A 16594-nucleotide genomic window follows, 5' to 3' on the forward strand; every position below is an offset into this window, starting at 1 on the left:
CAGGCAACTGGTATTGCACAAAAGGAAAAAAAAGCATGTCAGCCTCCCTACAGTTGTCCTTTAAACATACAAGACCTTTTACATTGAACACAGAGAGGCCCAAATAAACCAGAATTTTGTCATGAAATGGTGCCATATGCAAGCCATTTCTACTGATTTTTCTTGCCAATCTCTGGTGACTGATTTAGAATTGGCCAATTAAAACCTCTTGCTTCCGCTTAACCAGCTGTAAGCTAATTGATCATCATCAGCAGCAGCTGTTTTATTCATTAAGATGTATTTTTTTCAGGGTACAGTGTTAATTCGCTGAGTACAATTAAGAATAATCTTTAAGTAGGCTCAACTTTGTTCATATGAACAGTGTTTTCCATTAAGAAAAACAAAATCCACAACCACGATTCCACCGCAATCCACAGGGTTAATGGGGAAATTGCGAAGCATTTGCAATTTTCTGGCAGGAGAAAAAAAAAACAGCTGGAAATATTTTGAACCACCAAATTGCTGAAAAATTGCATAATTGCAATTCCAATGCCATTTTTCTGAGCTCATATACAGACACGACATCTGCAATTGGAAAAAAATCACATCTCAAAAGAAGCGCATTAATGGAAACACTCCCGTGTAGTGTCCATTAGTAAAGTGAGTAGCTAACGTTTTTTGTGATCAGATCACAAAACGCACTCTAAAAATTGCCCTGAGTGGTTGAAAACTGAAATGCTAGTGGTAGGAGGTGCCCAGAGTAATAAAATACATTGAGGTCAAGAATGATGGGTTAGCCTACCTCTCTTTAAGATTGAGCCAGCTACTGGAAATGATATTTTATTGCATAATAACTACGCTTTTCACAGATTTGGCCCTGCTTTTTCATGTCAGTAACAAGTTGTGCCATGTGGCATAGATAAGACCGGAACGAGCACCCTGTATCATTACCTCTTTCATAGGTGTTTGTATGGATCTGCTTTCACAGACAATTAACCCAAATACAGATGGAAACTTCACAGCTGCCCCACGACCAACAGAGTTTACGTTTAATGGACATGTTAAGCTTTGACAAATGCTAGTTGTGGATCACCTGGAATGCCTGATAACTGCTTTGTGAAAACACTTACAAAATACTGCTTGGTTGACAGCTGTTAATTCTGTTTGTATCAGAAACCATGATCACACCGTGCCCCAACCATACTGAAATAAGTTAGAATTTTAAGTGAATGTGTTTAAAAGTGGATACCAAGGTCAAGTAATTGTGCAAAACTCACTGTGTTTTGTCTGGCCATATGTAGCCACCTCTTTAGCAGCAGCTGCCGTTAGGCACATACCTGCTGTGCCAATTTGCAAACCTGGCTTAAGTGCACTAAGGTGCACATGGAAGTGCTGAAGATAGTTATGCTGGTGGGGTTTCCAATGTTGCTAATGCCATAAACATGCCCTTGTGGCTTTAAAAATTGACAACTGGATAGCATGCTGGTAAATGATATAACGTGGGCTTAATTTTGAACAATCTTCTCTGCGACGGTCCTGTCTTTCCGACACTAACAGACCAATCTTCCAAAAAAATGAAATCGACCAGCACCAGGGATTTTTAATAGTTATATTCACCTTTCCACAGTAAATATGGAGACATATGGTCCACTCACTGTCCCATGCCTTCTCAAGGGTACCTGCCACTTAAAGGAGTACTATCGATTGAAACGACTTTTTTTTTTAATACTGTATATTAGTGTACACATTACCACTAGTGCTAGGGGCACTTTATTTATTCACCCAGGTCTCTCTCTCACTATCCCTGCTTAAAAATTCATTTCTCACACAGCTCATAGTAGTTTGGGTCACCCTGAGCTGCTTGGTTACTCTGCCACACAGCTCACAAATATATTTCACTGTGTCACTCACAGCATGCAGGAGACATGAGGAGAAATAGGCTGATCTGAGGTGGTAACAGGTAACTAAATGAGCTGTAATATTGCTGGAATATAACTAGCTATAAACAATAGTCTGTGTTTACACTCAGTCTGGCTGCTGCTTGAGGTGATTCACTCCAGGCTGCATCCACTTTACAAGCTGCTGAGAGGGGCAGACCACTGTTTACAATTAGCATTATTAGTATCTTTATCAGTCAAGAGAAGCAAAGATAATAAACACACATTGCTAGAATCTTTAACCCCTTACCACCATATCAATAAGATTCTTTCAGCAAGGTGATAATTAAACTAGAAACTGAGGAGTTGATAGCAACTCCCCTGTGCAGACATGGGCTTAGCCCTCTGGGAGCAGTCAGCATATAGATACATTTGTATCAAACACTGACGGCCAAAACTGACGGAGGATTTTACAGCTGAGAGGAACAGCTGTGTGAGGAATCAAATTGCTCCTAGTACTTGTCCTAATGTGTGCTACAACATACAGCATTTAAAAATAAATGCATACATCGATAGTATTCCTTTAAGAAAGGATGGGATTACTATCCCAAATGGCAGCTTTCCATTAGGGACCATACCTGATGCAATGTGTTTGGACATTATAGACAATGATGTCCCAGCCGCTGCAACCTGAGTTAGTGGTTGTTGACTTTAGGAAACGCGCTCCCGCCCCCCCCCCCCCCCACCCCCAATCTGCATTGACGGCTTGGAAGTGGAAATAGTCCCCTGTGCACGTCTCTTGGGCACGACCATCTCCAGGGACTTAACCTGAAAATCCAACACCACATCCACACAAAGAAAGGCCCAGCAGAGGCTGTTTTTCCTCTGCCAATTGAAGAAGTTTGGTATGTCCCAGAAACTCCTGACGAGTTTCTATTCCGCCACAATCGAATCTGTACTCTGTTCCTCCATCCTGGTCTGGTACGCTGGTTCCTCCGCCAGCGACAGACACAAACTACAGTGGGTGATAAGATCAGCGGAGAGGATAATCGGGAAACCACTCCCCCCTCTGGACCTCCTCTACAATTCCAGACTGCGCTCCAGAGCACTGAGGATTACTAGCGATCCCTCTCATCCAGGTTACCGCTTTTTCAGCCGACTCCGCTCAGGCCGGAGGTTCAGGTCCATCGCCACCAGGACCTCAAGGCACAGGAACAGCTTCTTCCCCTCTGCTTTTAACTCTCTAAACTCTATTCATAAACTCCCTACACACGCTGTTAATCCCCCCTCGCAAGCAGGGTTGGTCAGAACCCGATTACATTGACGCACCTTACGCAATTTGTAAACCTGGGGATGAGAATGCGGAATCATCCAGGATGATGATCTATGGCAGTCCAAAGTTAAAAACATTTTATAGCAGTAGCGCAATTGTGTTCGAAACTGTATTTGTATTGCATTGTGTTTTGTTTAACATTTACACTGTTTTGTGTTTTTCTCAGCCCTATATGCCAAGTCCAATTCCGGGCACGACCCAGTCGTGCTTGGCGAAATAAAAATGATTCTGATTCTGATTCTGATAAATGCAATCCTTAGAGCTGTAATTGCTGTGTTCCTGAGTGGACCCTATGGCAATGGGCGTCCGCAGAAAATTTTCCAGGGGAGGGGGGGGGGGGGGGCAAAAAGGCGGGGAAGAAGATTCCGGTGAAGTTGTGCTGCGCGTGCCGAAAAGATATGAGGGCTAAGTTGTGCTGCGCGCTTAGCGCACCGCACCTAAAAATGGGTGTGCCATGTACCAGAATGTGGGTGTGGTCAGAGGGGGGGAGACATGAACTTAGCAATGTGGGACATTAGATTAGGACAGTGGTGGCAAACCTTTTGGAGGCCGAGTGCCCAAACGGCAACCCAAAAGTCACTTATCTATCGCAAAGTGGCAACAGCAATTTAAACTAAATACAAACGTTTTAACTCAAGTTAAAAATAAACTGTGAAGATGAACAATTTTATCAATCCTACTCCTGAAAAATGTATTCATTTTTTTTTTAGAACCTCCCAGTTTTATTTTCTGTTTTAAAAAGCAGGTTTAATGCTATTGTCTCATATGAAGATGATTCAGCTTTTCCCATAGTCTCGCAGTTAGCAATCATGTGACCCCCCAACAAGACAAATTCAGCAATCATGAGGCCCCCAACAAATCATGAGGCCCCCAACAAGACAAATTCAGCAATCATGAGGCTCCCAACAAGACAAACTCAGCAATCATGAGGCCCCCAACAAGACAAATTCAGCAGTCATGAGGCACATAGACAGCATTTCCCATAAGAAGGCAGAATGCCCCCTTAATATGGTAGACACCTCTCACCTGGCTTCTCAATTCTCCTCTACTGGCTGCTGTGCATGGCTGGCCTGGCAATACTGTTTTTGGCTGGATTGGGGAGGATGTGTGGGCTTAAAGGCTTTGCGGTGATGCTGTGGCCGGGCTGGCTGGCGGTGATGCTGTGGCCGGGCTGGCTGGCGGTGATGCTGTGGCCGGGCTGGCTGGCGGTGATGCTGTGGCCGGGCTGGCTGGCGGTGATGCTGTGGCCGGGCTGGCTGGCGGTGATGCTGTGGCCGGGCTGGCTGGCGGTGATGCTGTGGCCGGGCTGGCTGGCGGTGATGCTGTGACCGGGCTGGCTGGCTGGCGGTGATGCTGTGGCCGGGCTGGCTGGCGGTGATGCTGTGGCTGGGCTTGCTGGCGGTGATGCTGTGGCTGGGCTTGCTGGTGGTGATGCTGTGGCTGGGCTTGCTGGCGGTGATGCTGTGGCTGGGTTGGCTGGCAGTGATGCTGTGACCTGGCTGGCGGTGATGCTGGGCTGTGCTTGGCTGGTTGAAGTAAAGGCTGGCCTGACTGGTAGTGATGCTGTGGCCTTTTTGACAGTGATTCTGGGCTGGTTGTCTGGTGGTGATGCTGGGCTGGCTGGCCTGAATAGTTTAGGTAGTGACAGGTGCCCCCTAATTTAGGTAGCGCCAGGAGCCCCCCAGTTAGGTAGCGCCAGGAGCCCCCCAGTTAGGAAGTGACAGGTGCCCCCCAGGTTAGGTAGTGACAGGGACCCCATGTCCAGTTAGGTAGTGACAGGGACCCCCAGGTTAGGGAGTGACAGGGACCCCCAGTTTAGGTAGTGTCAGGGACCCCCAGTTTAGGTAGTGTCAGGGACCCCCAGTTTAGGTAGTGACAGGGACCCCCAGTTTAGGTAGTGTCAGGGACCCCCAGTTTAGGTAGTGTCAGGGACCCCCAGTTTAGGTAGTGACAGGGACCCCCAGTTTAGGTAGTGACCGGGACCCCCAGGTTAGGTAGTGACAGGTGCCCCCAGGTTAGGTAGTGACGGGGATCCCCAGTTAGGAAGTGACAGGCGCCCGCAAGAGTAGGAAGTGACCGGTGCCCCCCAGGTTAGGTAGTGACAGGGCCCCCCCAGGTTAGGAAGTGACAGGGACCCTCAGGTAGTGACAGGGGACCCAAAGTCCAGTTAGTGTCAGGGACCCCCAGGTTAGGAAGTGACAGGCGCCCCCCAGGTTAGGTAGTGACGGACCCACAGTTTAGGTAGTGACAGGGACCCCCAGGTTAGGAAGTGACAGGCGCCCTCCCTCACCTTGCAGCGTCAGACCTCAGTATCAGCCGGCGACCCGACCAGTTAGAGCGGACGCACCACGCTCTATATGTGGAAGTAATGTCACTTCCGCATATCGGTGTGGTGTGCTAGGTCCTAGCGCCCGCACTATTGGTCACCGGCTGATCGAGGTCTGGGAGCAACGGCTAGAGGGGGGGCAGCGGGCGTCCAGGGCAGATGCCCCAATTTGCCGGACGTGCGGACGCCCGTGCCTATGGCTTTAAATTCATGGTAGAAAGGTGAATAATTAAACCATTGCTAAAAATCTCAGGTGCTGGTCGACTATGTTTCTTCGTGCTGATCATGTGGGATTAGAGCTTTTTGACCAGGGTTCACATCCCGGCTCTAGCCAGTAAGCAAAACAGTAAGGGGTCTTTGGGCAAGGCTTCCTAATGAGTCTGGTCACCCATGAGCATGTTGCAGCTCTGGAGCTTTGAGTCCGCCAGGAGAAAAGTACAATATATATGTTCTGTGTCTTGTCTTGTGTGTCTACTTAAACCAAATCCACATTTATTGGGAACATTGCCTTTCATTATCAATATAAAATTGAAATTGGGGTAAAAATTCTGGAAATAATAGGTCTCCGTTCTAGCCTTCTATTCTTTTAATAGCAAAAGATGGCATTAAACGTGTCTGTTTTGTTTACACCTCACAATATTTTTGGAAACCATAGTAGCATCTATGCAAAGAAGAGAGATTGACAGCCCTTCACAGTTCACACCAAGCATTCAGTTTCATGTCCAGGTTTACAGCCTGTTAATCCCTAATTACAATGATCAATAATACGGTTGGCAGCATGAAAGAGTAGTTGGCAATACAGGAGAATTGGGAGCGAAATTAAAACTGTTCAATAATGTAGCTATGCTGTCTGATTAAATCAGCTAAGCCCGTGAGTTCCACTCTTATAAGACTATTGTTGGTTATAGTGATCCTTTATCCCACCCTCTATGTAGCAAGAAGTGAGGAACATGGTGTGATTTTTTTTTTTTATTATTCAAGATTCTTCTAATGCCAGCATCTACTGTGGGACTGTGCAATAAACAATACATAGGCCCATATGCAATTAACTTTTTCTCCTGAGTTTTATCTTTGGAGATAATTTTTCTGCTTCTAGTTACAATAACTTTTCAGTAGCAACAAGTAGCTGAACAAGTATATCAAAAATATTTTGAGTATGTTTCTGTTTTGCTGGTGGCTTAGAAAGCATTTTAAGTTATGAAAAAAAAAATTGAAAACTCTGAGAAAATTGCTTGTGCGCATGCATCAGAAAATTGACAATCTACCATACACCATTAGATTTTCATAAAAATTGATTTAAATAATCCACCACTCCTGATTTAACTTGCATCGGGGGGGGAGGGGGGGATGACACACTTCTAGTTTTTTTGAGGGACAACCAATAATTTTTAGCGCATTGCATACAATCAGATCATTTTATTATTTAGTGTGTGTGTGGCCAGTTGTGGGGGCCAGTTGTGTCAGTTGTGGGGGCCAGTTGTGTCTGTTGCATGTTTGACGCATCTTAAAATGTTGAAATAGTTTCTTTGCAATCTTTATAGAATTCTCCTCTCTGTTCCCCTAGAAATGATGTGTGAAGTAATGCCAACGATAAACGAGGACACCCCTATGAGCCAGAGGGGGTCCCAAAGCAGTGGCTCGGACTCCGACTCTCACTTTGAGCAGCTGATGGTGAACATGCTGGATGAGCGCGACCGGCTGCTAGATACACTGCGAGAAACCCAGGAAAGTCTCGGCTTGGCTCAGCAGCGACTTCAAGATGTCATCTATGACAGAGACTCCCTCCAGCGCCAGCTGAATTCTGCACTGCCCCAGGTATGCTCCGCCTACACTGCTGCTTTGCCTCTTCTCTTGTAAAAGAAATGTTTTCTGAGAGCTGTAATTTAGTTAGACCTGTTTTGTGAAGGGGACTGTCCTCAGTGGTTTATTACCTGCATTCTTTTACTTCAAGTATAAGATGTGCCGTAAAGAGAACTGTTGGTAGATCTAGAATACTTGGCAATGGAATTTGCTCTGTCAGGCATTATGTTAAGTTACCTCTTGAATCTCAGAATATGTAATGTCTATGACCAACTTTTTCCTCCTGTCACCTCTCCCTAAGGATTACATGAGTACATGTTGACTGGGTAGAATAGAGTTCTAATGAAATGCTACTGAACCAATTTGGTTTGAGTACAGAATAGTTAGAACCTCTGATGGACCAATGTTTGTTCCCATTGCAGAGCTTTCACTTTATCTCTTGCTGTTATAACCAGTACTTGCCAGAACGGAAATTAAGGCGTTCTATCCGTAATGTAGATAGAGGCCTGGAAAGCTTTATCCATTGCCATTTAAAAAGCTTCTCTAAACTTAAAATTAATAGTAAAAAGCTAGAGCTGGCTAGTTCAGGAGTGTCATGAAGTGCTTACTGCACCACTTCACTATTTTCCCCAGGTAGTTGGATGTCCAGACTACTCCTCCCCCTTCCAGGTGTCTATCACTATCCTTTTAGCTAGAACCACATCGCTACTATTTAGTTCTGACAGGCGAACACTGCAAATGCAGCGCTGGAGACTTGAGCGCAGCCGGCACCACCATAGACCGTAATAGGAATTACAGCACGGCGCACAGTCAGTAACTTCGGGGCCGTCAGAAGACTGAGCTGAAGTTACTTTTAAAACACTGTAATTTGCCTTCCAGCAATAGCTGGAGGCCAAATTACATCATTTCCCACTATCCAAGTAGACCTAGAGGGGGAATAGTAATTAACGCTGCCAGGAACTTGTGCAGCAGCAGGATAAGCCATATACCGGCTGTATCCTGCGCCCAAGTCTCCCGGCTGTGAATTCTCCCAGGCGCCTGGCAGGCTCTAGCTCCCTATGACCAATGCTAGCCAGGGCATGCATGTGCCATCTAATATTAGATTATGGGAGCCAGGAGAACCAGAGCTAACCAGCCGATGATACACTAATTCAGGAATGCATCCATAAAACTGCAGTATTATTAACCAAAGGTTACAGGTAGGTATGCATTCTTTGAATTAATAAAATGAGATGTTTAGAAGCTCCTCAAACCTCCTCAAAATCCTCAGTCACCCCCCCCCCCCCCCATTTTTTTTCCTTTGAAGGTTTCAGGCAAGTAAAAAAAAAATGCAGGCTTTTATTTTTTGTTATTTCTTGCTTAGCATGAGCTTTAAGGCTACTTGCACACCAAAACGTTGCGTTAGGTGCTACGTTAAGGTCGCATAACGTGCACCTAATGCAAGGCCTGGTGCTCCTTGATGTGGACGTCAGAGTGAACCGCGTTGTGCAGCTCACTCTGGCGTCCGGGATGCCGTGATGCGTACTCTTGGACGCATGCGGCATTACGTGGTCCCACCGGCCAATCGCCGCACAGAGCGCCCGCACCAGGAAGTAAACACTGCACGTCACAACGTGCAGTGAATATTAATTAGCCATGTGCCTGGCCGCTCTCCGCTCCTCCCCAACATGACTGAGCATGTGCAAACAGTCTAACGCGGCTTAAGCCGCTGTAACGCCGTAGCATGCTGCACTTTCGGGAGAACGTGCAGCGTTACATGTAACGCAACGTGGGCAGTGTGAACAGCCCACTTGTGTTACATTGCTGTGCGTTGGGGGACCGTTACAGGCTGCACTAACGTGCGCCTGTAACGTCCCTGTGTGTAAGCAGCCTAAAGGTATTTTATGGGTTAAGTTTGAAAATACCTCCCTGGGGAAAACTCAGAATAGTGTCCCCTCAGAATGATGCAAGTATAGCGAAAAATTGGTCCGTTTGCCATCACAGTTCTTGAAAACCAATAATCTCATAACTAGCTGCATCTTGCAGTTGCTTAAAATTACAGTTGATGAGTTTTTGTTTTTTTCAATTTAATTTGGTATGTAGCCCCACAATGTACACTATAAGAGCTGTGTTCTGTATATACATTTTGGGTAGTGTTTCCAACTTAAAGTCCTCAAATGGATCATAATCAAGCACTGAACTCTCTATAGCATAATCTTGCTTTTGTGATTTGTCTGTAGACCAGTGCATAAAGGTTTAGGGACAAAAGTGTGAATCTTTATGGTAAAATATAGAATATAGGTCAAATATAATCCTCATCTGCATATCTACAACTTCTTTGAGTCATTTCTGTCAACCTTATGAGTCATCTGCATGATCCTTTCTGTGCAGAGGAGTCGTTAGCACTGTAACGTGTGCTGGCAAGCTTTTTTTTTCTTTTTCCAAAGGTGCCAAATAAAGACTGCGATGATCTATATCAGAGTAGTGCCCTCTATAAGCTATATAGGAAGTCGTGCTTACAAAGGCAGCATGCTGAAGTCTTTGCCTTGAGGATGATCGCTTCATGCCTACATATCCAACCACCCACGGTGTATGAGGTCCTCCAGTCAGTGGGAACAATGCTGGAAAGGGAAGAAAATGTATTGGGGCTGAAAGCTTGAATCTATTTATAGCAAAGTGCTCATAGTGAGCTCTGTGCTTTCCTGTGGCAGCAAGCAAAATGTGGAGTTATTTTAGGATCACGATTGATAATTGAACGTGTGCAAGCTCTAGTTAGGTGGGCAATTTTTCAATACTGTTGCTTTCCGCGCTTTACTTTAAAGCAGACCAGAATGCCATATAAAACGAAAACCTAACCATAAATGTACATCCTCCCAACTGTGCCCCTTAATTTCAAACCACGGTCTTGTCTTCATTTAATAATGCACATGTGGGTAGCAGAGCCGGATTAAGGCCAAATGGGGCCCTAAGCAAAAGTAGCAGATTTGCCCCCCCCCCCCCCTTCCGTTAGCCCCCTCTGCTCCCCACCCCTGCAAAAAATGTAATATTCTTTAGTATTTATATAGCGCAGACATCTTCCGCATCGCTGTACAGAGTATATTGACTTGTCACTTAACTTCCCCTCAGAGGAGCTCACAATCGAATGCCTGCCATAGTCCTATATCTACGTATGTATCATGTAGTATATGTATCATAGTCTAGGGCCAATTTAGGGGGAAGCTAATTAACTTATCTTTATGTTTTTGGGATGTGGGAGGCCTGACTGAAACATTGTGCTATCTGTGTGTTGTACATCTGCATCATGGAATAAAGACAGTTTTTGGATACATATCCTTTATTCGGGTCGAGTCCTGTATGGCATATTGTTCACTTTGGTCAGGGCCAGTTGACTGTCTGTTTTTTGGTGGGTTTGTTTGGTTGGGAGAGGAAATTGGAGCATTTAGAGGGCACCTGCACAAACCCAGGGACATAAAACACTAAACAGGCTGTGTGTTGGCTCGTATTCTAACCTAGGACGCTATTGCTGTTGGGCAACAGTGCTAATTATTTAGCCACCACACATATCCTCCTTGTGGCGTAGCTAAGGTGCTGTGGGCCCTGATGCAAGTTTTACATTGGGGCCCCCAAGCACTCTATACATAACTGATACAGCGCACCAGAACCTGCCAATGGCAAATACAGTGTCGGAGATGCAAGAAGGGGATGGGGAACAGTTTAATGATTACCACTATTCAAATCATCTATAGAAGTGATTGTTATGAGCATAGGACCAATAGAGGGCGAATACTGCAGTTGAGGGAGGGCCCCTCTGGCCCAAGAGCCCCAATTCGGTCGCAACCTCTGCACCACCTATTGTTACGCCCCTGTATCCCCCCACCCACCCTCTGCTGCAGGGCACCACTTGCTCATGCACCCCCTGTTGTCACGTTACCCTCTTCATTAAACAGTACATGCTGCTCGTGTACATCTGAGCACAGTGCCTGTACAGTGCTCATTCATTTAAATGTAGCAATAACATTTGATAATTTGATCCACAATAATTAAGTGCAACATTAAATGTGGGTACGTAGTTTACGCCTCTGCCCATAACATTTGCCATTGACCCAGTAATATGTCTTTCCCTTGATGCATATTTTTTTTCCCTCAGGTCCGTATCTTTAAAGGATACCCGAGGTGACATGTGACCTGAGATAGACCTGTGTACAAATAACTATGCTGTGTTCCTTTTTTTTTTTCCTATGCCTGAAAGAGTTAAACATCCGGTATGTAAGTGGCAGTTCCTGTCTGAGTTAGGACTGGGTCAGACTACAGTGTGACCCTCACTGATAACAAATTACAACTATAAAACCCTTTCCAAGCAGAAAATGGCTTCTGAGAGCAGGAAAGGGATAAAAAGGGTCAATAATTCATAGATTTTAGCTCTGGCGTACTTCAATGAATGAAGAAAACATAAAGACGAACAGACTGGGCACTGTCCCGTTGTCAGCATTTATTGCCAGCATGCAGCCATACATACATCAATGGACGTTGAGTTACATCAAACCTGTCAGGCGTCTTGCATCTGTACAAATGGTGATGTATCCAGTGTGACTTGCGTGGGGGAGCGTGGTGACCAGGGCAAGGTGGATGGGCACAACAGCCGTTTCACGCTGCTACAGCACTTGCTCACATGCGTATCCAGGCAAATGGCGCGTCCGGGTCTCCGACATCAAGGCAGGAGGCCCCGCCCAGTGCGCACGCCATTGGTCCGCTGGCCGGAGTTGGAGGAAGTGTTTAGAGTGGAAGGTGAACGAGCGTCAGTACTGGCGGAAGTGCACGGGCAAAGGGTCCATGCAGACGCCAGTACTGACAGAAGTGCAAAATCCGTATTGGTAATTAAATAAAGATTTGTGCAAACGTGTCACAGTGACTAATTAAAGAAGAACCCTATTCATTATAGTGACAATTATGGCTGCACAAAAATGTGTGTATTACACACCATTGAAGTCATGACAGGTCGCTGCAACGTGACTGCAGCAAGCTGACTTAACCCTTGTTCCACAATAGAGTACGAATAATTAAAAACATTTTTATTTATTTGAAAGGTTACCTATCTACTACTATAAAAGCACTATGGGAGGGGGAGACCTCTGTTCTAGGAGGAGTAGTCGAGTGGAATTCCCGACACATTGTGCGATTATGATCGCAGCGCGTGAGTCCAGTAAATAGGACTCAAATAGGGTTAGAGTGGGCAGAAAAAACAGAAGAGCACTCTATCAGCACAAGAGTGTTCCCTCATATGTTGGCTGCAGTGGCAAATGGTCCCCCGACTGGAAGACCATAATTAGCAACCCATTTCAATCGTTCAACAAGTGCCCACTGCCACCATAGCATACTGATATTTATTCAGCCAGGAACACCCACATCTAAAGGGAAAAAAAACAGGATGCCCCAATCGGCACAGCAGGGAGTGGGGACCGCGCACCGAGCAGGGGGGCAGTCACCGCATGTGTCACCTAGGGGCAGCTGCTGCTCAGGCTGGGAGGGGGCAAATGTACTACCAAATCCTCCCCAACACCAATTGAAGTCGTGGCACGACTGTCCCCCGCGTGTGCACCAACCCCCGCCCTGCTGAAGCCAAAACCCAGCAATCTAATCGTTACTGGGATTACGGGAGCCTGAATGGCACCCCGGTGCAAATTGCATCTATAAATATAGGGCACACTGTGAATCACCTAACATGGGTGCCACTGGCTGGACAAGAATATGACATCATGGGGGTCAATTGACCACAAGAAAGGGGCAGTTAGAAAATTACAGGTGAGGGCAATCAATTTACAAGTATAAAAGAGTCGGGGGCAGATCGCGAAAAATCCAGGAAAGGAGCAGAAAAAGCTATAAAAAGTCGTAAAAAATCAAGAGGGGAGGAAAAAGGGGGAGAAGGAAAGTAAGGAGCGAGGTCCAAAGGACTAGGGGGAAAATATCTCCAACAAAAGTGGATAGGGGTCATCCAACCGGGTAACCACCACGAGGTTAGGGGTCAAGGAAGCACGCCAATTCCAATCTGTCGTTGGGGCCCAAAGGCCCCATGGCTTCCGTTTGCAAAATGATTTGCGATTCCTGTCTGGTCAATTTGTGGTTGCGATCACCCCCTCGCATCGAGGGTGCAATGTGCAAGAGGCCCGCAAATTTAAGACACGAGGATTTACCCCCATGTACATTGCGGACATGTTCGATAAGGCGTTGGCACCCCTTGCCACTCTTTATGGAGCCATGATGTTCCCCACTCTCTCCTTCAAGGGCCTGGTCGTTTTGCCCACGTAAAAAAAAAACATGGACAAAACATGACATATGAAACAAATTTTGTTTGACAAGTTAGGAAAGCTATCACTTTCCATCTCACTGTGCCCAATTGGTAGCTCGTGCCTTCTACCATGTATGGGCAGAACTTACAATGGCCGCAGTGGTGGTTCCCTTTAGGCCATCTAGCAGATTCAATTCAGGGGTGAAGGTGACCGATATTCACTCCGGATTAAGGTGTCTCCCAAGGTGGGTGCTCGTCGGAAGGCTACTTGTGGGGGTTTAGGGAAAACCTTCTGCAGGTTGGGGTCCCTAATAATCGTAGACCAATTCTTCTTCACAATTTGTTTGATTTTGTTGGACATGGGAGTATAATCGAGCGTGAAGGTGATGGATCTCTCATCTCCCCTTTGCTTCTTCCTTACTAGAAGAGAGGCACGGTCCTTACTTCTGGCCTGATCCCTTGCTGCACCCAGGAGGTCCATCCTGTAGTTTCTTGCTACAAGACGTTTAGTTAGTTAATTGGGCACGTCACTGTGCATATCAAGCTATAGCCTGAAGTGTGGACTTGTGAACGGGATATCACATGTTTACTGCAGGTGTGATCTAACCCCTCCTATTGCCGGGTGCCCAGCACAACTTTCTTTTTTCTAACATGTACTTCAATGAATGCGCCATTGAGCAAAAACAATAAAACAGTAAAAACTTAAAAAGTAGATTTAAACAGAAATTAAAACTTTGGAATATCCTAAGTCATTTTTAGGAGAAGGAGGATAGATACAATTGTTTGTTTCATTAGTTTATTTTCACCTCGGGTGTCCTCATTTTGTTCCAGCTTTCCAGGTGGGACACTGACAGTGCAGTGGAACACAATTCTTCAAAGTCAATAACCAATTATACAATACAATAACATTTGTAAAGCACTTTTCTCCCATAGGACTCAAAGCGTATATATGTTAAGCTTGGAGGTGTAATCTCCACAGTCAGCATGCAACACATAAGCTGACGTGAAGGAGGTACACACACCAGCACAAGGAATCAGGATATCCCCAGTTTAGTGGAGGAGAGGACTGACTCCAATAGGAGATTGTGGTGCACAGAGCCGGTGCAGATCCGAACAGCCACAAACAACACTTTCGTAATAACGTCTCAGCGCAAAGTAGCGCTGAGCGCATAAACCAGGACTGAGGAGATCAGGACAGGTAGACAGAATGAACGCTTGCTTAACTAGCCACTACTTAGTGACAGCAAGCGTCCACAATAAAACAGACTGGAATGAGGTAGCCAATGCGTTTGCAGCAATGGCGTGCCTCACCAAGACAGGACAGGATAGTCAGGAAATAGCAGGATCAAGATAGATGAACGTAACACAGAAAAATATACAATAAGTATGATTTCCTAGCGTAGTACAATTACAGCTATCAATGAAACTATTTGTAACGTCTGACTAACATATGTATATATCGGCAAGGAACCGATATATGACATAAGCAGGAACTCTGACTAAGACTGGAGTAATACAGGGAACAGGACTCAGAAGGATTCGCTATCTCTTCGCAGAGATGAACGCAATCCACAAACAGGACCAGGAACAGGATTCTAGCTCAGCACGGGTGCTCACGATACGCGCAAACTACCAAAACGTGCTGGAAGGCTGACTAACTGAACACAGGAAATAAACAGTTCGTGTACGTATATATCAGCGACACTGATGTATCAACGTAACACTAATACAAGGAAAATAACAAAATGCGCAAGTATGCGTATATATTGGCGATGAACCAATATATGACACAAGACAAGCAAGTAACAACTTCTAGAACAAGAGCAGAACTAGGAGGACTCGCTGACCCCTTCGCAGGAGTCAGCGCAGTCCACACGGACCAGGAACGAGGTGGGGCACGAGCAGAGTAACAGACAGAATCTGAGACTATGGTAGCTCATGAGGCATTGCAGGAAGCAGTTCTTTATACTGAGGTCATCCAATGGGAGCAGACCTGCAGATTCCCACACAAGTGAATGGTAATTAATCACAGGCTGATAGCAGGAAAAGGCAGACAATGATCTGCAGCCTGCAGGAAAGGGATTGCCCCTCCATTGCAGCAGACAATGTTTGTTTACACAAAAGCATATTAAACTGTCATTAACTTCAGAGCGACTGCAGATGGAATCAGCAACTAGTTTAAGTGCAAACCAAACTATGCAAGCAAATGCATGTAATGACATTAGAACTGCTTGGTTTGCAATACCACTGCAGTCAGCAGTAAACGCTGCAGAAGCGATCATAACAGTATAGATACGTCTCAGATCAATACAGGGTTGCAGGCTGGACTGTGTTACAAAGGAAATAGTCAGGTGTTCCTCCTAAATGCCAGACTAAACAGGTGGTCTGTAGAAATGGATACCTCCTAGTGAAAAGGCATCAGAATAAATGTATGAATACCTAATTATAGTCATTTATGGATAGTATTTATGCTAATATTAAGCCATATTTCTTGTGCACTATTTGTTTAGGAAAAGTTATTATATATAACATAAATAGCTTTAAAATCCATTTCCTGGCTTTAAATGTATAGCTATACCTGTGTGGTTACTGTCTGGAAGTGGTAGCAGTCTGAGAGAAGCTGTATTGCCAAACATGCTTGGTATAAACATGCTCTTTACAGGGACTGGCTAATCATGCAAAGTGTACACGTGTTCAGTTATGGTCCTGCAGCTGTGCTTTCATTGTTGAATAAATAAAGAGAAATGGCCAAAGTGTTACTAATTTGGGTTGTCTAAAATGGGCGTGGTTCAGGCTGTAATCTACAATGTCATAGCATAGAAACTCTCTATGGTATGTATGCAAAGGCTTGTAATTAGGGGTGTTAATGCGATGCAAATAATTCCCAGTTGATGCAAAGTTATGCAAATTAGGTATGCAAATGTATTCAGCTTGAAAACAAGGTCCAGCCATGGGAGTGAGACAGGGGCACAGTAGGACCGTGCGTGCACGGTGAAACATGTCTGGCTGCTACCAAA

The 16594-nt window shown here is 45.4% G+C and overlaps 1 protein-coding gene across 6 annotated transcripts in view; it reads left to right on the top strand.

Annotated features, from left to right (window-relative positions):
* Positions 1-16594, top strand: part of PPFIA2 (PTPRF interacting protein alpha 2) — a 409727-nt gene that overhangs the window by 57075 nt on the left and 336058 nt on the right. For all 6 annotated transcript variants that reach the window (XM_068276855.1, XM_068276859.1, XM_068276856.1 and 3 more), the window contains exon 2: positions 7080-7330. In XM_068276855.1, coding sequence (XP_068132956.1) covers positions 7082-7330 — 249 coding nt within the window. In that variant the 5' untranslated portion in view covers positions 7080-7081. The remainder of the gene's footprint in view (positions 1-7079; positions 7331-16594) is intronic.

The sequence above is a fragment of the Hyperolius riggenbachi genome, chromosome 3 (genome assembly GCF_040937935.1).
Source record: "Hyperolius riggenbachi isolate aHypRig1 chromosome 3, aHypRig1.pri, whole genome shotgun sequence".
In the NCBI taxonomy this organism is placed as follows: domain Eukaryota; kingdom Metazoa; phylum Chordata; class Amphibia; order Anura; family Hyperoliidae; genus Hyperolius; species Hyperolius riggenbachi.